We start from the raw sequence: 24,881 nt of genomic DNA, 5'->3' as shown, positions 1-24,881 counted from the left end.
TTTCCTTTTAAAGTTTTATTAAAGTTTAGTGGAACAATTAATATTTTTTTCTTTTCTTTTCTTTTTTGTTAACTCCAGTACAAAAATACAGTTGACGACTTGACAAAAATGGCTCCGCCTAGGGCTTGAAGGTTTGAGTTTCTCCAACAGTAACAGGGGAAAGCATGCTTCCAGCCATTGCTGCACACGCATGCGTGCCAACTGGGAAGGCAAGCCAGAGAAGAGGAAGGAAGTTGCAGGGATTCACGAAGAAACCCAGGATTATTCCCAGGATAAAAAGAGAAGAAATAGGCTGGTCTCCTTGGAGGGGCAAAATGACTAATTTACATTTAGCATTTATTGTCTTTTAATGATAAGCTATTTGTGCAATTTTAACATTATAGAAAAGATGCTCCTGGTCTCTTTTCACCACCAAGGTGACTGAAGCAGGAGGAAATGGAAAGATTCAAATACTGCAGTGTGAGGAGTACACCTCCAAATGGTTCAAGTTTTGTGTCACAAGGTGTCATTCTTTACCTTCGATGACGAAGAGACGTTTAGGTGAGAAGGGACAGGATCCACAGGCATGGAGACCAGCTTCTGGCAGCAGAACTCTTCCACAGTGAGAGGGCCCCTTCCCATGTGGGCAGGAGCAAGGTTTCCTGATCCGTTTAATTTGTTCTGAGTGATTCCTCAATATTCCCTTCAGTACTGCTTTCCCTCGAGAATAATCACTTTGATGAAAGAAGGGATACACTCATGCTACAACTCGTCTTCAAGATGTTTCTCTCTGAAGGCATCACCCGTCAGCCTTTCCTGAGCTTCCTTCATCCCCTGAACAACTGTGAAATTAAGGTTGAGGGGAAAAGTATGAAGCAGGTCTTAAACAGTTGACATTTGACAACCAATACAGATTTTCACATTTTAGGAGAAATATGAGAAGAGCACAGGATCTGGATTTAAGATCTAGTTCTGGATTTTAGCCCTGGAAAGTCTCTTGAATTTGTTTCCTAATCTATAAATAAGGTATAGATTTATTCACACAGATCATAAAAATTGAATGCGAGAATGAATACACATGCTTTATAAACTATGAAGTCCTACAAAAGTGTTAGTTACTTTGGCTTACCCTCCAGGATTAGAGCTGAACCCCTGTCACAGACTGCGATGGATGAACTGGATGTTCACCTGACACTAAGGGAATAGAAAACATCTTCCTATCATCCCCAAATGAATGTTGCATTTATTCCATTACCTGTGGAGGTTACAGGTCACACTGATATGTGAGTGTGTGCACGTGCTTGGAGGGAGGATGGTCTTCACTGAAGGAGGTGGTCATGTGCAGTATCAACTATATATGGAAGAAGTAAGTTCTCAGGCAAAAGAGAAACCTGGAAGGCAGGCCCTGGGTAGACGGGAGATGAAACTTCCTGTGTGTCTTGGGGCGTCTCTTTTGTGGATTTAGACATCAGGGAGGGCAGCTGTTTTGGTACAGGCTCTCCATCAATAGCAACCCAGGAGTCAGACTGAGCCAGAGCCTGGATCTCAGAAAGCAAGCCTATAAGAGGCAGGTAGTATAGTGTGTTATATTCATTTTGTTTTACCTAAACCTTTAGTAAAGCCAAGTTTGAATGTCCCAGTTTCATGTTGGCTGAGCCATGGGGAATTCAGGAAGGGTCCTGTGTCCACATTTAGACTAAAGTGTTAAAGGATGATGCCAGTTCAAAATGGCAGTGGTAACTTTATGAAATTCTAAAACAAAGGTGAATTTCAAGGGTCAAGAGTTGGGGACCTAAAGTTCAGGTGACTTCTCCATGTGGAAAATTTCCCTTGAATACTAGCCTCCAGTGATCTGCATTTGGGTAAGATGATGACATTCTCCTTATCCATGGAAAGAAGAGGACTCTCCTCTCCCTATTTGGAGAAATAAAGACTCAAAACATGAAATGCTCAACAACCTGGTAGCAAGGCGTTGGGGGACAGACACATGGCAACTTAGTGAACAACCCTCTTTTATAGATGGCAGGGAGAACATCAGAAGGAAAACAGTGACAGTATGTGGCATGAATTCAACCTCTGCCTCTAGAATGACTGTGCTCAAGGACTACAGAACAAAAAAGCATGACTGATTTAAGATTTCAACCTTCCTTCACATGTTCGTGCTGGCGCTGTTCCCTCTGGGCGGAACACATTTTTCGAGTGTTCTGCTGGCTAGGTCTCGTTCTTTAGGACTCAATCCAGCCTTGTGGACTCTCCATGCTGGGCTACCCTTTCCCCTCACACACACCCCTTGCTTCCATAGCTTGAAATGTCCTCCACATACCTGTCCATAGAGACAAATTCTTGTTCCAGGTCCAGCTAAAGTTTACTATCTATGAAATGTTTTAGACTTGATCAGCTAACAGTTAGCATTCCCCTTCCTTTGAAGTCTTGTAAGAATAGCTTTAGTGCAGTGGGAAAAAACTAAGCTCTGGACCAAAATCCTGGCTCTGTGACTTATTAACTGTGAGACAATGGGCAAGTGACTATCTCTGTGAGCCTCAGTTCTTCAGTTTCCTGTGGGTCAGTTAGCTCCCAACTGGATTGTAAGTAGCCAGGAAAGAGGCTCAGTCTCACCTTTTTCCTATATTCTACCCAGGATCTAGGCAAAACCTAGTCATGCAGGAGATGTTCAGCTAACATGCTGAATTAAGTTTCTCATCACAGTCCTTGCATGTGGTTCATCCTAGTTAAATCTGGCAGCAACCCTCCCTCCTCTCTCAGCATAGCCATACCTTGCTCAGCACTGATGTAGAAATACTTGTAGCTGGGGTTTCCATTCTCATTGATGATTTCAGGACGCACTTTGCCACTGGGATCTATAATAGACAAAACAGCATAGAGGTTGCAATAATTACAACAGGGAGGTACTTCAAACACTGTGGTACAATAGGCCTTCTGGAAAACGAGACCTGCCCATCTTTGCAGCCCATTATCTCACCACCCTACCCCTTGTGTATTATGTTGCAGTCATTCCTTGCAGTTCCCTGACCACAACCTAACCCTTACCCCCAACACCCCGCCTTGCCTTGGTATATGCTGTTCCCTCTTCCTGGCATATGCTGTTTCCTCTTCCTGGCATGTCCCTTTACTGCTTGATGATACTGGGATCCTATCTTTTGATTTATATCCCCTATAGAACCTAGCAGAATGCTGAGCAAAGATGAGGTGGTCACTAAATATCTTTTATAAATTTTTTTCTGTGAAGACATTTGTCTGCTTACAGCATTCCATTGCCTCAGCCTCACCATAAGTCAAGGGTGGGAACTGTGGCTTATCTCAATCCCTGTAGTACCTAGCACAGTCTGTGACAGAAAGCTGATGCATAAATGACTGCCGAATGGAGAAAGGATAAATATTGTCCCGTTGCTCACAAAAACAGTTAGTTAATGGGAAAAGTTTTCCTTCAGAATGTTCAGATGTTCAGAAGTTCTGACCTTCACAACTCCCCATACTTTCCTGAAACTGGTTTTTGCTTGTTTTTGTTTTTAGCCATCCCAGTATCATTTCACTAGGGGCAGTCAGTGCCTGGATTTATTTCTCTCTCCCTGCATGTCACAGATCCCCGGATTAAGACCTTTCACCTTACCCAGGAAAAGGATTCGTGGAATATAACCCCCATCAGGGCTGAAATCTTCATCTTTGGGCTCCTCTTCATCCTATTAAGTATAAACCTTAAGTTCAGATCACGTCCCCTCTCTCCTCAAAACCTTTCAGTGGTTCCCCTCTCACTTAGGGTAAAAACTCACTCAAGTCCTTGCAGTGACCTAAGAGGCCCTACATGGTCTGCCCCTGGGCACTTCTCTAACGTCATGTCCCACCCCTTGCTCAGTCTTTTTCAACCACTAACTTGCTTGCTGTTGCTGTCATTAAACCAGCCAGGCATGCTGCCTACTCGGGCTTTTGTTGTTCTTACCCTCTGCCTGGACACACTTTCCCCATTTTCCACATGGTTCACTCCCTTTTCTGCTTCAAATCTTTGTTCAAATGTCACCTTCTTCTCTAACCATCTCTTTAAAATTGCAAACTGTCCCTTCCAGCCTTCATTTTTAGCCATAGCATTTACCACCATCTGACATGTTTTATTTTACTTATTTGTCTGTCTCCCCCTATTCAATTCTTCATATGTAATTTAATGAGGGCCGAGAGTTTTGTCTGTTTTGTTCATTGCTGATTTCCAATGCCTCCATCACTGATTTGCACGATTCTTCTTGAAGGTATGGATTGATGAGACTGACATTTTAGCTACAATTGTGAAGTTACAGTCCTCCTAAGAGATATAACCACACAATTAGTGTTCATTTTAAAAAAAATCTCTCAAGTTGGAGAATGCTCACAGGACACATTTCTGTTTCCTTTGAGTAGTGATTCTAACTTACCATAGAAAGTGGTGAGGAGTTCAGAAACATAAGAATCAATAGTAATTTTGTCACTTATGGTGTGATTCCCATTTCAGAAGTTAAATGAGGTCTTTGCCTTCAGTGAGGTGTGTCAGCATTCAGACTATCCACAAGCTATATGAGCAATCCCTTTGGTACCTCAATGTTAACTGTTAATATATTCAGAAGATTTCCAGCCCTGTGTTTAAGCAAACATCATTTTACACAAACTTAGGGCTAGAAGTATCATCACAGAGCATCCAAGCATCCCACATTAGAAGAGCACAGCCTAAAAGGCAGCACAGCTAGGTCGCAGTACCTATTCTTATCACTTATTAGGCTCTATGATCCTGACTAAATCACCTAACTCCTTTAAGCCTAAGATGCTCAATCTGTAAAATAGGGATAGTACCAATGGCCTAAAACTCCCCTCTAACTCTAAGACCTGATATTCTGACTTGGGATTCCAAGACCTCTGTATGAAGTACATAAAGGATATCTAATGAAGAAATAAGGAGGCTGTACATATAAGCCTCATACAGAGTACAGTTTCAACTGAATCACATTTTGCATGGAGTTGTGGCCTGCATATACAACTACACCTTTAGTTCACCTATGTGAAAATGTAAAAACGTCATAATCACAAACTAAAAATGAAGGAACCTTAAAGTTTAGTCATCGTATCTAATCTCTTCCTCTACTTCCTCCCTCCCACAAATGGGGGCTGGATGACATTCTACTGTATCTGATACAAGCCTTAGGATTAGAGTTCAAGAGAAAGACACATACCTACCAGTGGCCAGCTCTGCTGAGTAAGATTTTACACCATCAATGATGCTAATTCTAAAACAGTACAGACTTAAAATTATAGCAGAAAGGAGAAACTCCGGAAGCCTTACCTCAAGATTTACCATAACAAAATTATGGGACAGTTCAGAAATTTCTGTAGATTCTGCAAATTTGGGCTTTAAAGCTGAGGGGAGAAAAAGATTTGGGAACAGAAGAAAACATCATTGTCATATCCAAACCCTAATTTGCTGAGTTGATTCTTATAACTACTCTTTTTTTTTTTTAACATTAAGACCCAGAAATCAGGACACCTGAATTCTGTTCCTGCTTCTGCCACTTTACCTGCATAGCTATGTATCTTTGAGTGACTGACTTCATTTCTCTGAAGTTGGTATCTCATTTATAAAATATGGATAATAGCATATGAATGAAAAAATTATTAGTTTGCTTTCTTACATATTTCAACATCTATTTAAAAATAAATGTAACAAAGACAACAGAATAACAATACTCTACCACTAATGTATACATATTATTTCACTAATGATTTACACTAATTTTATACTTCTCTTCCAACAGATTTTATTAAGTGCTGTATACCAAATAAAAGAAAAACATCTGACTGTTAAGTGGCAGGGTGGTATAGCAGAGAGAATACATGCTACAAAGTAAGATAATTTGGCTCCCACCTCCTCCAGGAAGACCTTCCTACCACGCCTCATGTCTCTCACTGTATATACAACTGACCATACAACTATTGTAGCACTTAATTCCACATTCTACATAACTATATTTTAATTGCCTCACCCTCCAACCCCCAAATATAATTGCAAATTTGAGGGCAGGGAATTTATATCATATATTTCTTTGGTATTCCTTAAAGCAATAAGCAGTGCTGAGCCAAAGCCAGTGCTAATAATGTTTAAATGTTAATATTTGAGAACACATCTGAGGTTAGATCATCTGCACCTACCTTTGCAAGCTCCACACCAGGACTTATGGATAATCACCATCAGGGGTAATCCACTTAAAGACAAAACAAAGACATTATAATCTAGTAATTCCACTTCTTGAAATGCATTCTAATAAAATGACCAACTCAAGAAGACAAAGACTACTGTACAAAGGCATACATGTAGTATAATTCAATTGGAAAACTTTTAAGATAACGTAAGTATTCAATAATAGTAGACTATTATAACAAAATTATTGCTAAGTCCTGATATTCTAGTAAATACTGCAAATTTGGACTTTAAAGCTAGGGAGAAAAGATTGTAGAAGAAAACAAATTACAGCATTTCCAAATGTTATGGTTATATAATCATTGAAATGTTAATATAGTTTTTCATTACAATGTTAAGTTAAAAGCTAGAATATAAGATTATTATCTATAGTTTAATTTTAATTATACAAATATGTACAGAGAAAAGAGCTTAAAAGGAAATGTATGAAAACATAATTGAAGTTATCTCTGGAGAATGGGACTGTGGATTTTACTATACCTTTTCTTGTATTTTCCAATTTTGGTACAATTAAGTGTAATTTTTATAATCAGGGAGGAAAACGCTTTTTCTTTTATAAAACAATAAGCAACATAGTCCACCTGAATCAGTCTTGGCCAGCTGAAGCTCTTAAGCTCTCAAGGCTCAAATGCCAACTTATAGAAGGGTCTGATGTAAGCAGCCATTGGCTTTCTCCATCACCCAACCTCCATATCACCATGCACTGTATAATGCTATCACAGCGTTTATCACACTGAACTGTATCTATTACTTACCCATCTCTCTTCACCAAACTTAGAGGTTCCTAAGGAAGGAACTCTTAGCTGTCTCTATATCCCCTACACCTAGCATATTAGTAGCAAAATCTTATGTAGCATTTACTATGTACCAGGCACTGTTTTAAATACACGTAAATTAATTAATTTAGTAAGCGTTAAATTATTCAGCTATCTCATCATAGGCCTACTACAAATCTGGGATGGATTTGTGCCTCTAATACTTGTAAAAGCTTTTAAACCAGATGAGCAGGGCAAGCTTAGGTTAAGAAGTGGGATCTAGATAACCATAACAATAGCCAAAATGTGTTAAACATTTTTATATTGTTCTACGTGCTTTACACACAAAATCTGATTTAAATCCTCACAACAATCCGAAGGTAGATGCCATTAATGGTTTCATAATAAAAATGAGAAAACTGAGACTCTCAAGAGATTAAATATTTGGCCACATAAAATATAGGTTCTACCACTTAGTAGCTAACACATAAGTCTGACTCCAAAATCAGATGATTAATAATAATAATCATCATCATCATCATCTGATAACCAACTAACTTGGAATTAGATAATGAAGAATGGAAAAGGCCTCAGAGGTTGCCTATTCCAAATCTCCATTTTATGCAGAAATCCGTTCTTGTATGTCAGAAATCAGATAAACTGATGAGAATGAAATACATCACCAACCAAGGCAATCCATCCTTTTAACAGGGTCATGCACTTAGAGCACTATTTAGAATGTATTGCTTCCTCCTGTCTCCTATTTATCCTTCTGGGGCAGAGGTCAGCAAACTAGTGTGCAGGCCTAATCCAGCGTACTACCTGCTTCTACAGGGCTGTGATACACAAATGTGGGGGTTTGGGGTTTTTTTTTTTAATTTTTAAATGGTTGAAAACAAATCTAAAGAATAGTACCTTGTGATATGTTAAAATCAAATATAATTCAGTCAGTGTATTAAAACACATTCACTTGTTTGTATACTTACTGTCTATGGCAGCTTCTGTGATACCACAGCACAGCTGATCAGCTGCAAGAGAGACTGCATGGTCCATGAAGCCTAAGATTTGCTGTTTGGCCTTTACCGACCCCTGTTCTAGAGTGACAATTCAAATATAAACTCCTCTGTGAAGGCTTCCCCAAACCACCTTCTCTCAACAGCTAGTTAGTCCTACTCCTCAAAGCATTCTCACCACCAGCACTTTTCATCCTCTAATCACCTATTTACTTATCAAAACTACTAATTTCTCAAGGGCAAAGACTGTATCTAATTTATCTTCGAAAAATACAAGCATTGATAAGGTGGGTACTTACCATTTGTTTAATGAAATTAATGAAAAAAAGAAAACGATAAGCTTAAAGTGCTATTTGTCTTGAAAAACAGAATGAACACAATAATTATGTAAGCTGTCATAATATAATATAGTCACTCTAGGTTAAAACTAAAACATCTAGACTCTCACTGAGCACTATCAAAGTACTATTGATGAATGCATAACAAGGATTTATGTGTATCTAGAATGTTACAGTAAGTAAATTACATAAAGAACATAAAGTTACAATAAGTGAAAGAGATGCCAGCAGACTGTCTTCTTCTAAAAGATTTTATTAGATGAAATAATCTAGTGATTTTTGTCTTTCATTTCCACTAGAACCAAAGATTCCCAAGGATAGAAACCAGTGGATCTGTCTATGACCCCAGGCCCCAGGATAGAGACTAGCAAAAAAAAGTAGGCACAGTACTCAAAAAGCTCTATCCTCTGGAGAAATTTACCAAGATCTTCCAAGCTACTTCTCTGTTCTCTCTAGTTTCATTATGCTGTAAACTCAATGCCTGGCTCAGAGGCATCATTCAGAAAAGTATGTGTGAAGCAGTCACAACAGCTCTAGTGCCACACATCAAAATATTCTGCAGACCCTCTGATTATTCTTCCCAGAGAAGCAGAGTGTGATGGTTTGACAAAGAGCATGGCTTTCCCTCACCTATCTGGTTAGTGCAGGCTCTGGCTTAGATACTGCAAAAACATGTTGGCCAGTTGAGGCAGGTTCTCATTGTTGGGATGCATTTTGGTATAGGAAATAAACTGACGACGAAGCCGACTCAGTTCTGCCATGGTCAAGGGCCGAGTAAACCGCAAGTGCTCTGTGGTGCCAGGAAGCTTAAGCAAGTCTCCGGGTACCGCGCTCTTCTGCGCTTCCATCAGTCCTGCCAACACCTGGCTGGTGATCTGGTCCAACTGGTGCAGAAAACTGCCGGAGGCAAGTGGCTGGGACTGTGTAGATTGATGGGGTGGAGGAGCCCGGTTCTCAAACAGGGCAGCCCTGATCTCTGCCAAGGGCAATGGCTCCTCTAAGCCCACCAAGGTGAACAAGGGTCGGTCCCAGCGGTTCCGAGAGTCGGGAGCTTCGAAGCGCAGCGCTAGGGCCTCCAGAAGTTCGGGAGTGTAAAAGTCACCCGACATAGGCTTTGCAGATTTCTCGAATTCCGGAGTCATGAGAGCTGGAAAATCTGGCGCCCTAGTTTCTTCCTGCACCAGTTCTTTAGATACGTCTGCCTGAATTCTCCCATTTCCTGCGGAGTCCACTAGCCGCGGTTCCCTGAAGGCACCGGTGCCTGCCTCCAGAGGTCTCCCTCCCTCCTCAGCGCGCGGCCTCCAACTCACACTGACGTTCCGGTTCCGATTCTCCTCCAAGCCCGCCACCTGCGGTTCCTCGCTCAGACCCCCTGGCCGTACGCAGTAGACCAGGCAGAGCGGGGTGCGCGCCGCCCGCGCCAGGCAGTATAGTTCGTAGCGGAAGCCCTTGATGTAGTTAAGTGAGTCGAGGATGACCACGTCGTGGCGACTCAGGCGCCGCTCCACGGCGGCTCGCAGGGCCCCACGCAAGGCCTTCTCACGGACCGAATCGCCGTACACCGCCGCGTCCTCCGCGCCCAGCACCGCCGCGTCGTCCACCACGTGCACCACTCGGCCGTCGGCCGCCAGGGCCCCACGGAGCTCCTCCGCGCGCCGACTCTTGCCGCTGTACGGCAGCCCGCAAAACACCACGAGCGGCATCCTCCCACGGCGCAGCCATGTGCAACCGCGCCGCGTCAACTTCCGGGTTACGGACGTCTCCGACGCAAACCGGAAATGCAAGCTGCACTTCCTGCCTCCCTTGACTCTTACAGGGCCTCTCGTTGCTATGGAAATAGGAGTTCTGAGCCAACTAGAGCCGGGTCCTGCTCTCTCCGAAAGGAGATGGAGCTTAGAATGGCATCAGTTATTCATGTCAAATGTTACAGTTCTCAGAAGAATGTGATATCCTGACGGCCAAACACTGTGTCCATCCATTTACAATGGGGCTTTAAAGAGTATTAAATACTGCAAAACAATCATCACTATATTTAGCATACAGAAGACAATTCACAAATGCTAGTTCCTCTTCATTCCTTATAGTCAGTGACTCTCAGTAGCTATTCAATAACCATTTCAATCATTCAACATCTTCATGATTGGAGATTCCGATATGAACGTAGAACAATTCCCTCATAGATCAAGGGTCTGAATGGGAAAGGTCAAGCACATACAAGCAAAATACACACTCTAAGGACGGAGGTAGGTTGAGTTGTACAAGTACAGAAGAGAAACACAAAGTGCCCATGAAAATTGCTGAAGGCTTTATCTAGGAATAGTTAGTTGATTTAGTTGATTTAGAAAAACTAATAGGAATTTTTCTTCTGGGTAAGGTTGCTAGATAAAATACAGGATGCCTAGTTAAATTTGAATTTCAGATATCAACAAAAATGTTTTTAAAAGAAATATGTCTCATATTGCTTGTAGCATATTTTAAATTACTTATTGTTTACTTGAAATTCAAATTTAACTGGGCATCCTTTATTTTCATTTGCTAAATCTGGCAACTCTACTCTTGCAGAAGGTGTGAGACTCAGAGCCATGAAGCTGTAGGATCTGTTCCAGCAAAAGCAAGCACTATAGTTTGGTTAAGTGCAGAGTGTGAGTGTTTCTGTGCACATATGTGTAAGTGCACATATATTGGGTCTTTGTATCTCTCTAGTACAGTACAGTAGAGAATGTTCAAGTCTTGGCTCTGCCACTTACTATCTGTGTAAACTATTGTCAAGTTATTTAACCCTTGTGTATGTCAATTTCCTCTCCTGTAAAATAACAGTGGTTCTTATTTCATGGGCTGAACCAATATCACAGGTTGTGACAATTAAATAAATTAATGAATGTAAAGCACTTAGATCAATGTTCAGCCTTTCCTCCCCTGCTCTGCCTTTTCCTCCTCCTTTGTGTCAGTTTTCCATGCATAGACTAAACCCACTTGGAACTTAAGACTATTCGAATTGAGACTATTATGCAATATGGTGTATTGGTTGAGTGTAGGCTCTGAGGCCAGAGTGCCTGGGTCTAGATCTTGGCTCTACCACTAAACCAGCTGTGTAATCTTGGGCAAATTATTTAACTGCTCTGTGCCTTAATTTTCTCACTTGTAAAATGAAGTGGGCAACAGTACCCACCTCAAAAGAGTTGTGAGAATTAAATGAATTAATTCACATAATTCAATGTCTGGTGCATAGTAAGCACTTAATAAATGTTAGCTGGTATTATTATTGTTGTTGTTATCAGGCAACCTCTCAATTCTTGCTCTGCCTTGGCATAACCCTTCACCTGAAATTAATGCTAAGTTGATAGCTGGAAAGTATTTTACCATCATAAGTAACCCAAAACCATATCTTGTACCTGGCAGCTGCTTCTTTCTTTCCATCTTCTAGTGTCCTCCAATGAATGTGATCTCCAAAACCTGGAAGGAAAGAGCCTTATAAACATTCACATATGAAGAAAGGGTAAAGACCCAAGAAAGTAGAGTGGCATGTTCACAAGATACCCAGAAAAAAAGGCTTTCCTTTGTCAAGAGCATAGTGTTCAAGTCCCAACTCTACTGCTTTCTAGATGTATGGGAGCATGGACAGTCCCATACCTCAAGCCTGTTTTCATACCTGTAAAATGGAGATAACATCACCTAATTCACAGTTTTTAAGGAAATTAAACTAAATAATGGCTATGAATTGCTTTGCAAACTAACACGGAGTACGCAAATAATACTGTAAGAATGAATGAGAATTTTCCACAGAGTAATCATAAAAAGCAGGTCATAACAAATCATTACTAGTTGAAGACAATACAGCAATATAGTTTTAGAGTCAGAAAGACAGGGGTTGTAACTCCACTTCCTATTAAATTTGTGAATTCTGTGAATGAAGTAAATTCTCCAAGTCCCAATTTCTTCATCTATAAAATCAAGATAATACCAATACCTCCAAGTGGTAGTGTAAGGATTTTAAGATAATACATTTTTAGATAATATATTTAAAGCTATTCTTGTTATTGTTCCCCACACTTTAGCCAGAGTGATCTTTTAAAAACACATCTCTGCTGGGTAAAAAACCTTTCAGAGGCTTTTCAACGCCCTTAAAAGAAAGGTCAAACTCTTAGAGCAGGGTTTCCCAAGCCTTTCAGAACACAGCACCTAGCTGTCTCTCCAGGCTCACTTTCCAGACTTTTCCTAAAATCCTGCACACGAAACTTTCATTTCTTAATTGCAGTATGCACTTTCTCCCCTCCAGCTTTCATAATAATCACTGTTTTTTATTTCCACCCTTGCCTCCAATTCATTTTTCAGGAATGAATTGAGAGGGCATTTCTTCTGGTAAATCTTCCCTGACTCCCAGAGCACCCTATTCTTACCTCATCACAGCACTTCTCAGGCTGAATTGTAAATGTTTATGTGTCTCTGTCTCCCTCACTCTAAAGGGACTTCTCTAAGCACTGGGACCCTATCTGTCTTACTCCCTGCTGTTTTCCTCGCATTTAGCACTGCATGTGGCCATAAGTGCTCCATAAAGTATGTATTGAGCAAGTGAATCTTATTTAGGCCATATCACATACGTGACTTAATTTTATATCTTGAAAATGTTAGTGATCATAATAATGCTGTTATTTACTGACCACTTTATATGTGTCTGGCACACTACATGTATTATCTCATTTAAATTTGGCCTTAACAACAACCCTCTTATTTAACCTCTCTATACTTCCATTAAAATAGGTATAATACTAGCTATATCTCATGCAATTGTTACTGAATATTAAATAATATATATATTAAACTGAGCACACTGCTTAGCATATTATAAATGATCAGTAAATACTAGCTTTTATTATTCTTTATAACTGAGACTTCTGAAGCTCAGAAAAGTTACATAACCTATACCATGTCACATAGCTGGTAAGTGGCTAAGTTGGAATTTAAACTTCAATTTTATGACTTTCAGTTACTATACTATCTTCTAGGCCTTTCCCAGAAATAAGCTCAAATTTCCATCAGCATTACCACAGGGAAATAAACAGCTCACCCGGATTACACACAGAGGCAGTATCCAAATTAACCATCATCACTTTTCACTCCCAACCGCATGGAGTACCGGCCAAGAGAAAATATGTCATCTGCCTAAGGCCCAAAGTCCAAACTAGAAGAGTGTGTGATTAAGTGAGAGTGAAATTGGGAGGATGCCCAGGAGGACTGACAGGTGCCTAATGTGATCCCCATCATTCTACCTGTCAAAACCTAAACTCAGGCAACTGAATCCTCCTTTGGAGGGATGCCTGACAAGATAGTCTGCAGGGATATCCACCTACAAAACAATGAAATCCTACATAAAACGGACTTTCAAAATGAACTCATTGGGCTCAAAATAATAGACACAAACACAAAGCAAGCTAAAACCAGGTGAGGAATAGTGAGCAACAGGCAAAAGCAAGGCTGACCTGAAAGCAAATGTTCATTACAATGCAGCAAAATGGAGGAGATGAACCTGAGAATCATTTAACCCAGCTGTCAAAAGAAAGTAAAGTGATTCCAGGTCAGTAGTTAGTAACCCTTGGTTTCCAGATGAATCAAATGCCAAACCTGTCTAGAGGAAAACATTCCTGCGTTTAGGTCTCCAGGACAGCTGATATGAAAAACCATTATGAGCTCACAATCACCGATCACCAGACACATAAGAAAAGAAGACACCACAAGTAAGAGTCAGCAGAAGCATCAAATAGATTTAGACCCCTAAGGACCTCAGATATTAGAATTATCAGCCACATGATGCAAAAATAACTATGTAAAAACATTTAAAGAAATAACACATGACATCCATCACAAAAATGGGCTTGCAACAATGCACAAAATAAAGAACAAATCTGTAAAGGCACCATGTAGAAATTTCTTAAAATATAACTGTTGAAATACAAAATCAATGAATATTCAGTGATACAAAGGGCTATTACGCCACAAAAATACGGAGGAACCTCAAATGCATATTGCTAAATGAAAGATGCCAATCTGAAAAGGCTACATAATGCAGGATTCCAACCATATGATGTTCCGGAAAAGGCAAAACTATGGAGATTGTAAAATGATCAATGGTTACCTGGGGTACATCGGGGTGGGAGGGATAAACAGGTGGAACAGAATTTTTATCCCAGTGAAACTACTCTGTATGATTTTGTACTGGCGGATAAATGTTGTCATGGGCTGAATGTGTCTCCCTTACCAAATCCATGGGTTGAAGTCTCAAGCCCCAGTACCTCAGAATGTGACTATATTTGAAGACAGGGTCTATAACGAGATAACTGAATTAAAATGAGGTCAATAGGGTGGGCCCTAATTCAATATGATTGGTGTCATATTGAAAGAGATTAGGACACAGACACATATAGAGGAAAGAACACGCGAAGATACAGAAAGAAGAGAGCCAACTATAAGAAGAAACCAACGCTGCCAACTACTTGCTCTTGGACTTCTAGCCTCCAGAATTGTGAGAGAAAGTATCTTTGTTGTTTAGCTGAGTCTGCGGTATATGTTAAGGCAACCCTAGCAAACTAATGTATATGTCACTATACATTTTGTCAAAATCCATAAAATGAAAATAAAATCCATAGAATGTACAGCATAGAGTGAACCTTAACATAAACCATGGACTTTAGTTAATAATAATGTATCAGTACTGGCTCATCAATGGTAACAAATGTCATACATTAATGCAAGATGTTCATAATAGGGGAAATGGGTGGGAGAAGGTGAAGAGGTGAGGACTCTGCATTTTCTGCTCAATTTTTCTACAGACCTTAAACTGCTCAAAAATAAACTCTACTAATTAAAAAAAATTCAATGGATAGGTTAAAACAGCAAATTAGAGACAGGTGAAAATACCGATCAGAAGTAATCCAAAAGGCAGCACAGAGAGACAAGAGGACAGAAATTGTGAAGGAGAGGCCCAGAGATAGCGGGTAGATAAGAAATACTGGTATATATAAAATTGGAATCTCAGAATGAAACGTTGAAGGAAAAGGACATATTTGAAGAGATAACATCAGTGGGGTAGGGCACTGGGTGACTGAAAAACAAGAGTGGGAGGAAAAATATACGTTTTAAAGTATTAAACCATGTTAATGTATTATACCTACTTAAAATACATTTTCATTTTTTAAGGAAAAAAGAGATAATGACAGCATTTTCAAGAACTGAGATAAAAAATGAATCTGCAGCTATTAAGAAACACAATGTACAATAATTGTAGCAAATGACAAAAACACACACTTAAATTGTAGTGAAACTGCAGAACAACAAAAATATTAAGATCTTAAAAGCATTTCAAAGAGAAATAACGTATTTCCATCAAAAGATCAATAATTAGACTTATAGGAACAAACTAGAAATCAGAAGATAGCAGAATGTTATCTTCAACATGCGGAAAGAAAATATCTCGAAACCCAGAATTATGTGCCTAGCAAACCTATCTTTCAGGAACAAGAGCAAAATAGACATTTTTAGATAAACTGAGGCATTTTTCCACCATTAGGTATTCACTACTCATTATTCCAATAAATAAATATTTATTGATCTGTATCATGTAGTGGTAAAGAGCATAGACTCTGGACCTAGACATACTGGCTTTGACTTCTAGTTCTGTAGCTTACTAGCTGTGTGACTTTGGGCAAGTTACTTAACCTCAGTCTCCTCAGTTGTAAGCGGGGATAACAATAGCACCACCTTGCTGGGCTGCTGTGAAGATTAAGTAAATTAATACATTAAAGACCTTAGAATACACAAAAGACCCCAAATTGCCAAAGCCATCTTGAGAAAAAAAGAACAAAGCTGGAGGTATCACATCCCCTGGCTTCTGACTACACTACAAAGCATACAGTCATCAAAACAGTATGGTACTGGCACAAAAACAGACACACAGATCAACTGAACAGAATACAGGGCCCACACACTTATGGTCAGTTAATCTAAGATGCAGGAGGCAAGAATATAGAATGGAGAAAAGGCAGTTTCCTCAATAAGCAATGCTGGGAAAACTGAACAGCTTCATGTAAAAGAATGAAATTAGAACACTTTCTCATACATATACAAAAAATAAACTCAAAATGGATTAAAGACCTAAATAGAAGACCTGAAACCACAAAACTGCTTAAAAAGAACATAGGCAGAAATAAATTGTAGCAATTTTTTTTTTGGATCTGTCTCCTAAGGCAAAAGAAACAAAAACAAACATAAACAACTGGGACCTAATTAAACTTAAATGGTTTTGTACAGCAAAGGAAACCATCAACAAAATGAAAAGACAACCTACTAATGGGAAAAAATATTTGTAAATGATATGGCCAATAAAGAGTTAACATACAAACTATATAATCAGCTCCTACAGCTCAATATCAAAAAACTAAATAACCCAACAAAAAATGGGCAGACAATCTGAACATACATTTTTCTAAAGACATAGTGATACCTAACAGACACATGAAAAAATACTCAGCATCACTAATCATCAGGGACATGTAAGTCAAAACCACAACGAGATATCACCTCACACCTTTCAGAATGGCTATCACTAAAAAGACAACAAATAATAGATATTGGTGAGGACATGGAGAAAAGGGAACCCTGTACACTGTTGGTGAGAATGTAAATTGGTCAGCTGCTATGGAAAACTGTATGGAGGTTCCTCAAAAAGTTAAAAACTACTAAAGCAATTCCACTCCTGGGTATATATCTGAAGAAAATAAAAACACTAGTTTGAAAAGATATACATACTCTAATGTTTACAGCAGCATTATTTATAATAGCCAAGATACACAAGCAACCTAAGTGTCCACCAACAGAGGAATGAATAAGTAAGCCCTTGTTGGTTATCCCCCCATAAAGAAGATATGGTATGGGGGGAAGGTATAGCTCAGTGGTAGAGCATGTGCCTAGCATGCACAAGGTCCTAGGTTCAATCCCTAGTACTGCCATTAAAATAAATAAATAAACCTAAAATTTAAAAAAAAATTTAAAGATATGGCGTATGTATACAATGAAATATTACTCATAAAAAGTAAATTTTGCCATTTGCAACAATATTGGAGGGTATTGTGCTTAGTGAGATAAGTCAGGCAAAGAAAGGCAAATACTGTATGTTTTCACTTATATGTGGAATCTAAAGAATAAAAAGAATGAATATAACAACAACAATGAAAGAGCTTAGAACAGTGTCTGGGATTGGAAAATTGCTACAAGTATTTGCTGTTAATATAATATGCCAGATACTATACTAAATACTTTACCAATATTGATCCTTGTAACAACCCTAGAGGTAGGTACTTATTAATTCCATTTTACAGGTGAGAAAACTGAGGCACAAAGTTTAAGTAACTTCCCCAAGGTCGCACAGCTAGTGATTATCAGAGCTGGAAGCTGAACCTATGCACTCAGGGTGCAGAATCCTTACTTTTAAGCACTAAACAATGCTGTCCTTCAATGCAGAAGGAGGAAAAGACAAAGAAGCAAGGGAGGGCACAGACAATGCAGGGCTTGATAGGCCCCCATAAGACTCTGGCTTTTACTAGGCTCTTAGAGGGTTTTGAACAAAGTAGAAACATGATGTGATTTGTTTTAACAGGATTGCTCTGGTTTCTGTGCTGAACAGACTATGTTTTATGTTGAACTGTGTCCCTCAAAAAAAGATATGTTGAAGTCCTAACCCCAGTACCTCATCTGTGACCTTATATGGAAATAAGGTCTTTACAGAAGAAGTCAAGTTAAAATGAGTCCATCAGCGTGGGACCTAACCCATTATGACTGGTGTCCATATAAAAGAAGGAAATGTGGATATATGCACAGTGAGAAAGAACACAGCCATCTATAAGGAGAGAGGTCTGACACAGATCCTTCCCTTAGTCTTCAGAAGGAACCCGTACTGCCAATACCTTGATTTCAGACTTCTAGTCTTCAGAACTGTGAGACACTAAATTTCTAAGCCACTCAGTAAGCTTTGTTACTGCAGCCCTAGCAAACTAATAGAGGGGGGGGAAAGCAAAAGAGACTAGGAAAATGGTTATTGCAATAATCCAGGCATGAGATAATAGTGGTCTGGACCAGCTGTGGTGGTAGAGGGAGAAGACGCTATCAGATTCTGGACATATTTTGAAAGTGAAGTCAAAAGGATTTTGCTCTGGATGGAGGGCAAGAGAAGTTAAGGATGACACTAAAGTTTCTGGCCTGGAAGAATGGAGTTGTCATTAACAGAGATGGGGAAGAGAGTAAGTGAAGAGTTCTGGAAAGGAACATTAAGAGTTTGGATTTGGATATGTTCATTTTGAGATGATCACTAGACATCCATGTAGAGATGCTGAATAAACAACTGAATATCTGAGCCTGGAATTCAGGGGACAGTTATTAACATGCAGATGTTATTTAAAGCCTAAGACAGAGGGAGATCAGCAAGGGAGTGAGTATAGACGGAAGGGGAGTCCAAGAGCACCGGAGTACCCCCAGGTTAGGGGAGATAAAGAAGAATCAGTCAAGGATGTAAGAAGGAACTGCCAGTGAGATCAGCAGAAAACCAGCAGTGCATGGAATCCTAGAATCCAAGTTGTTTCCAAGGTGTTCCAAGAAGGAAGGATGAGTTCCTATTAAATCAGAAATGACCACTGGATTTAGCAAATGGAGAATAACGCTGACCTTGACAAGACAAGTTTCAATAGAGAAGTGAGAAGGAAAATATGATTAGAACAAGATCAGGACAGCCTGGGGGAAGAATTAGAGAGCAAGCATCAACAACTCTTTCCAAGAATTTTGCTGTATGGGGGCAGTTGCTAGAGGGAGCTGTGAATCAAGGAAGGAAGTTTATCCAATATGGAGGAAAGTACAGGCTATTGAAAGCTGATGGAAATGAGTAACAAGAAAAGAAACAAGGAATAGTGAGCAAGTAAACTGGTAAACATGTAGATAAATCTAAATATTATCTGTATACAAATTTTAGTGCTCAATTTGTAGAGTTAAAAAAAGAGAAAAACTAAAGCACTGGCCAACAACTGCTTATATGAAAAAAGGAAATGACTGAAGTTAAAATGTTCTAAGGCTCACTAACCATGGTGGGGGTTAAGATTTCAGTGGTAGATTTTGATAAATATGCAAGCAAAATTTCAAAAGTAACCACTAAAAGAAAAGAACTAGAGGGTCAACTTCCAAACTAATAAAAGAGATAAAACAAAATGATAACCAGCAAATACTCAATATTTGTCAATAATCACGACAATCATAAGTGAACTAAACTTGCCAGTTAAAGTTAAAAGATAGAAATGATCGTATTTTGGTTAAAAAAAAAAAAAAACCACCTCTATGATGTTTACAAGAGCACCCAAAAGAGAAGGACTTGTAAAAGTCAAAAGTAAAATGACTGAAAAATATATCCCAGGCAAATGTCAGCCAAAAGAAAGTCAGGGAAGCTAGATTAATATCAGGTAAAATAAAAATTGTCCATAAAGCTGGGCTATTCAGAAACTAGTTGTCAGAGCTTACAGTCATACCATGTTATTGCTAAGAGAGACCCTAGGGCAGGGCTGTCAAATTCAACTTTCTCCAATGATGGAAAAGCTCTGTACCTGCACTGTTCAATATGGTAGCCTACCACTAGCTCTTGAGTACTTGTAATGTGGCTAATGCAACAAGAGGAGCCAAATTTTTTACTTTATTTAAATTTAATTAACTTAAAATTTAAGAGTGATATGTGCCTGGTGGTACTTTGTTGGATAGTACAAAGTTTGAGGTTAGTCCAATTCTCTCATATTACAAATGTCTAGAAAAGGGAAGAGGCTACTCAAAACCACAAAGGAAGCCACAACCAGAATTCAGTCTTCTCATTCCTAATTAAAATGCTTTTCCAGTGCCCCAACATTTCCCTAAGAGTAAGTCTAGAAGTATAATCTGAAATGATTCACTACATGTACACAATTTCTTTGGAAATTCATATTAAATAGTGCATTGGAGTTTTTCATAATAGTAATAATCACCATTTTCATTTTTTGATTGCTTAATTCATGTGATAATTACAACAATGTTAACAACATTAATAATGACTAACACTCATACAGCATTTATTCTAGGCCAGGCACTGTTTCTCATTCTTTTACATGCATTAACTTATTTAATCCTCACAATAAACGTAAGAGGTAGAAACTCAAATTGTCCTCATTTTACAGATATGGAAGCAGACAGTGCCAGTAAACAGCAGAGCGAGGATTAGAACCTAGGAGGTGTCGTAGAGACTCTAGTTTAAGTATCCACTGCACTTCACTGCCTCTCTAGCAAAGATAAAAATGTATAAATGAATGTGGCTTCACCAAAGCAGAATGAAAACACAGACTTCAGATCTGGAAAACCTTGATCCTTTTGTTTCCCTTCAAAAATAACTTAAATGTGTACAGTGTTTATCTTGTTACTACTTACTCCCCAGTACCACCCACACTCACACCCAAGCCAATGTGGAACATCTGAAGACAGTCCAATTTCCTAAAGTGTCACATGCACAGCCACTTAATTTACACCAGCTATCTGCAAAGTGAGCAAAAAGCTCCCACGTCAGCAGTTTCTTCCCTAAAACATTAATTAAAAGACAGGGAAAGAAAGGAAAGTGACCATTTCCAAACACAGCATTTACATCAGAATTCCCAAGCCTTTCCTGCTACAATTGTTTTCACGAGTGTAAGCTAAGGACTTCAGAACAGTATTATCCACTCCCTCTCAGCTGACAAAACAAAAGGTTAAGTGTCAGAACTGGCAGCCAAGTCTCTGAAACAGGGAACGCTGTACCTGAGAGGTAAAATAACACAGTGGCTAAATAAAGTCTATCTGCATCAAACAGACCTAGTTCAGCCACCTGCTGTTTTCACGGATGCAAAACGACTAACAAAAATATCCACCCCATAGGGTTGTTGTAAATGTGAACAAGACATAGGATGGAAGGTAAATATTCCCTATGTGTCAGTGCCAAAAATTCATTCTGGAGACTTGACAGAGTCATCAATTTCTGTTTCAGGCAGGAAAGCACATGACCACCCCCACTGATAATTTCTCACTTCTCCTTTATAGTCTTCAAAGGAGTTTCTTCAAAGGAGTGTATGTTGGTTGAGAGAAGAAGCCCTGGGATTTGTATCTCAGCTTGTCCACTCACGAGCTGTGTGAATCCCATGCCCCATTTTAGGTTCTTCATCTGTGAAATAGGGATGATGATAAAAAACATTATCCATCTTAGAGAGTTCTATGAGGATTTAACCAGTCAATATGTGAAAAAGGCACAGAACAGTTCCTGAAACATAGCAAATGTACAGTAAAGGTTCATCATTACACTTCACCCCACAGGTGATATATTCCAAATTTTTAGCACACAGAGAACAACAAAATTAATTTAGAACTCTAGAATGTTAGAGCTGGAAGGACTCTTAGGAGTCATTTCTAGTCCAATTCTCTCATTTAATAAATGGTACCAAGGGAAGACAAGAGCTGGCTGTATATTCTGACCAGGATTAAAACCCAGGCCTCGTGATTTCTATCCCATGCTCACACCACACCTTCCTCTTCTTAATGAAAACAGTAGAGTTATTCAGTCCCTCTTCTCTGCAAACCACCAGGCCATCTTCTGGAAAGAAGGGCTACTTAAACATCTGGGGAGAAATCTTACTCATCACTGCTTCTGGCAGCACTTTTTTGGGAGGTGAGGTGGGTGGGTTGTAATCTATTTCCCAAGAATCCAAACCCAGGAAATACAAAAAAAAAGTCTGAAAAAGCAATTCCTTTCAGGAACAATTAAGTATTCTTCCTTGGGAGGACATAATAATAAACATTAAATAAATACTTTCTAAACTTGGGACACAATATTAAATACCTTTTGTCTTTTCATTTAATTGTCCTGTTGCCTTCCTATGTGCTCCTACAGTTACCTGCTATTTCCCTCCTCACAGCACCTAGCACAGTGCCATGTAATTGCATGCTTACTTGTCTTGACAGTCTTCAGACTATAAGCCGAAAAAAGACAGGGATCTCAATGATCATGTGTACCATTCTTTTCTTCTTTCAACAAATATTCCTGCGTATGAATAATAAGACAGAAATGGTCCTAGCTTACTGAGGCAGACTATACTTTCCAAAGGTGGTTGCAACAACTTGCCAATTTTACATGCTCTTTTTTATAGTGTGACAACATTCCTCCCATGGGGAAGTTGTGGGGGATGGTTAATGTCCCTTACCTTAAACATGCCACAGAGTACAGTGGAAGTGATGCTAGTGACTTGTACCACTAGATGATTAAAATGCAATGCATTTCCACCTGTTCTCTTGGGGCACTCACTCTTAGACTCCAGCCCTCCCAGGGTGAGGAAGCCCACAGCTAGCCCATGAACAAGGACCACATGGAGAAGTAACCAGCTCAGCTGAGGCCCCAGGCTTTGAATGAAGAGACACACCTTCTCACTGTGCCTTGTTTGTTGTACTGGCCCACAGAACTGTGAGCATAATAAAATGATTTCTTTACACCGCTAAAGTTTAGGGCAGTTTACTTCACAGCAGTGGTAAATGGAACAACCACACAGAGCTTAATGTCTCACAAGGAATAGACACTGAATATGTGACTCCAAGATATTGCCTAAATGTAACACATTAACTGGAACAGGGTATATTATTTGTTGAGTGAGGTAGTTATTATGCCCATTTTGCAGATGAGGAACTGAGCTTTGAGGAGTTTAGTAATTTATGCTTGGTCTCTCAGCTGGTTAGTGGCAGAATAAATTAGAACTCAAATCTAAACCCACACTCCTAACATTCTTATTTCTCTGTCTCCCTCAGTACTTATAATTTTACACTAAATATACAGTAATCTGTTTTAAAATGGGATTGTCAGTATTTAAAACATTCTGGTCCAGAATTCACTGTGCAGTTTCATCACTAAGATGGAAACCCACATATCACCTTCTCAGAGAAGCCTCCCCTGATCGTCCTAATTCAAGTAATGCCACTCCCTCAGCCTTTCTACTCCATCAGTTTCATTTTCTTCCCAGCACTCATCCCTAGCTGAAACTGGCTTGCTTATTAATTTGTTCATATCTCCACTCTCTGTCTCTCTGAATTGCATATAATCTCCATGAGAGCAGGAACCTTGTCCATCCTGCCCACTGCTACATCCCTAGTGCCTAGGACAGTACGTAGAATATGGTAGGTAATCAAAAATTATTTACTGAATGAAAAAATGAATGCATTCAGGCACACTGAATGTCTACCCAATCTCATCACCCATCAGTAAATGTGCAAACAGAGAGGATAAAATACAATTAAAAACAACAGGACTGCAGCAGAGTCATTCCATACAGTAAAGTCAGTACAAAAAATGGAAGGGGAGGGGAATGCATGCTACCACTCACCCACTTAGAAAAGCATAAAGCCTGAGTTCCAATGAAGATACAGGTAATGGGATGGGGGGGGTCACAGTTCGTATTCTCCATTCATAACCACTATCCCTTCACTCTTCAAAAAAAAATCAGTTTCTTCAGACACACTGACTGAACCACACCAAAGATAACTGTTGGTGACCCTCTAAACCCATCAGAACTTTGACCCTTCATCTGGCCTTATCTTATGCACCAGTGATCCCTCCCTGGGGTCCAGGAGCTGTTCTCCCTAGGGTAAGAAGGCAATAAACTAGCTCTTCAAGGAAAAAGTGACGAAGGGAATCTTCAGACCCAGAGAAAGGTCTAAATATGTAGGTCCCCAAAGGCCCTATTTCTCCCAGGAGGGAAAGTGACTATGCCCGAGGATCTACCAAGTGCCAGCAGTATGCTGCTCTTAAACATGCTTTTCCTAATATAAGGGCCATTCCTTACTCCAACCCAAGAATTTAGGGAGGCCTCAAGTATAACTTCCCCATCTCAACATTCCCCATACTCGCTACTTTCTACCCGATGAAATCTTACTCAAACTCCAGGAGCAGTTGGAGAGGGTAAAAAAGAAATCTAGGGTGGCCAAAGGGACAGGATGGGAAGGGGATTTTGTTAGATAAGAAGAGGGTTATACTGGGATATGGCCCAGGATGAGTAAAGATTGCGGTAAGAACGCGGTCTGACCCTTTCCAAGCCCATTAGGTCGATCAGAAGAGGTGACGAGGAGCAGGAAACTGAAGCCCAGCAAACAGGTGGCCCCAAGACGAGGCCGCGGCTCCATGTTGGTAGGTGCGCCGAGCCACTGGGCTGAGCCGAAGCAGGGCCTGAGTCCTAGCAGAAGGTCCGCGCGGTTCTACAAGGGAAGTTCAGCCCAACCCCTCGCGTTTCCAGATTTTTTTTTTTTTTCCCTAACCCCGAAGGAAGTGATGTTAGACGGATGTGGGTGGTGCCTCCGGGGTCCGGTTTGGGACCGAGTGAGTTTAAAGGTGCAGGTCACGTAGATTTCAGGAGTTGCTGTCGAGCGCTAGTTGCTTTGGTTCTGGACATTCAGTCCGAGGACCAAGAGGGAAAAGATGAGCCGAGATAATGGGGAGTGGGGCAGGAGGCTCGGGAGA

General features: G+C 39.9%; 2 protein-coding genes across 2 annotated transcripts; both read right to left on the bottom strand.

Moving 5' to 3' along the window:
* On the bottom strand, positions 1-24,681 carry TXNDC12 (thioredoxin domain containing 12). The gene is made up of 7 exons (XM_006200482.4): positions 24,451-24,681; positions 11,707-11,767; positions 6,160-6,212; positions 5,297-5,370; positions 3,608-3,677; positions 2,754-2,837; positions 1-821 (listed from the first exon to the last, which is right to left on the bottom strand). The coding sequence occupies exons 1-7, from the start codon at positions 24,545-24,547 to the stop codon at positions 742-744; spliced, it is 519 nt and encodes a 172-aa protein (XP_006200544.1). The 5' UTR covers positions 24,548-24,681; the 3' UTR covers positions 1-741.
* Positions 8,265-24,526, bottom strand: KTI12 (KTI12 chromatin associated homolog). Its single transcript, XM_072974444.1, has 3 exons — positions 24,451-24,526; positions 11,707-11,767; positions 8,265-10,323 (listed from the first exon to the last, which is right to left on the bottom strand). The coding sequence occupies exon 3, from the start codon at positions 10,015-10,017 to the stop codon at positions 8,953-8,955; it is 1,065 nt and encodes a 354-aa protein (XP_072830545.1). The 5' UTR covers positions 10,018-10,323; positions 11,707-11,767; positions 24,451-24,526; the 3' UTR covers positions 8,265-8,952.
* Positions 24,682-24,881: the final 200 nt, after the last annotated feature.

This window comes from Vicugna pacos, chromosome 13 (genome assembly GCF_048564905.1).
Source record: "Vicugna pacos chromosome 13, VicPac4, whole genome shotgun sequence".
NCBI lineage: Eukaryota > Metazoa > Chordata > Mammalia > Artiodactyla > Camelidae > Vicugna > Vicugna pacos.
The sequence above is the reverse complement of the archived record's forward strand: the minus strand, read 5'-3'. Positions and strand labels throughout refer to the sequence as shown.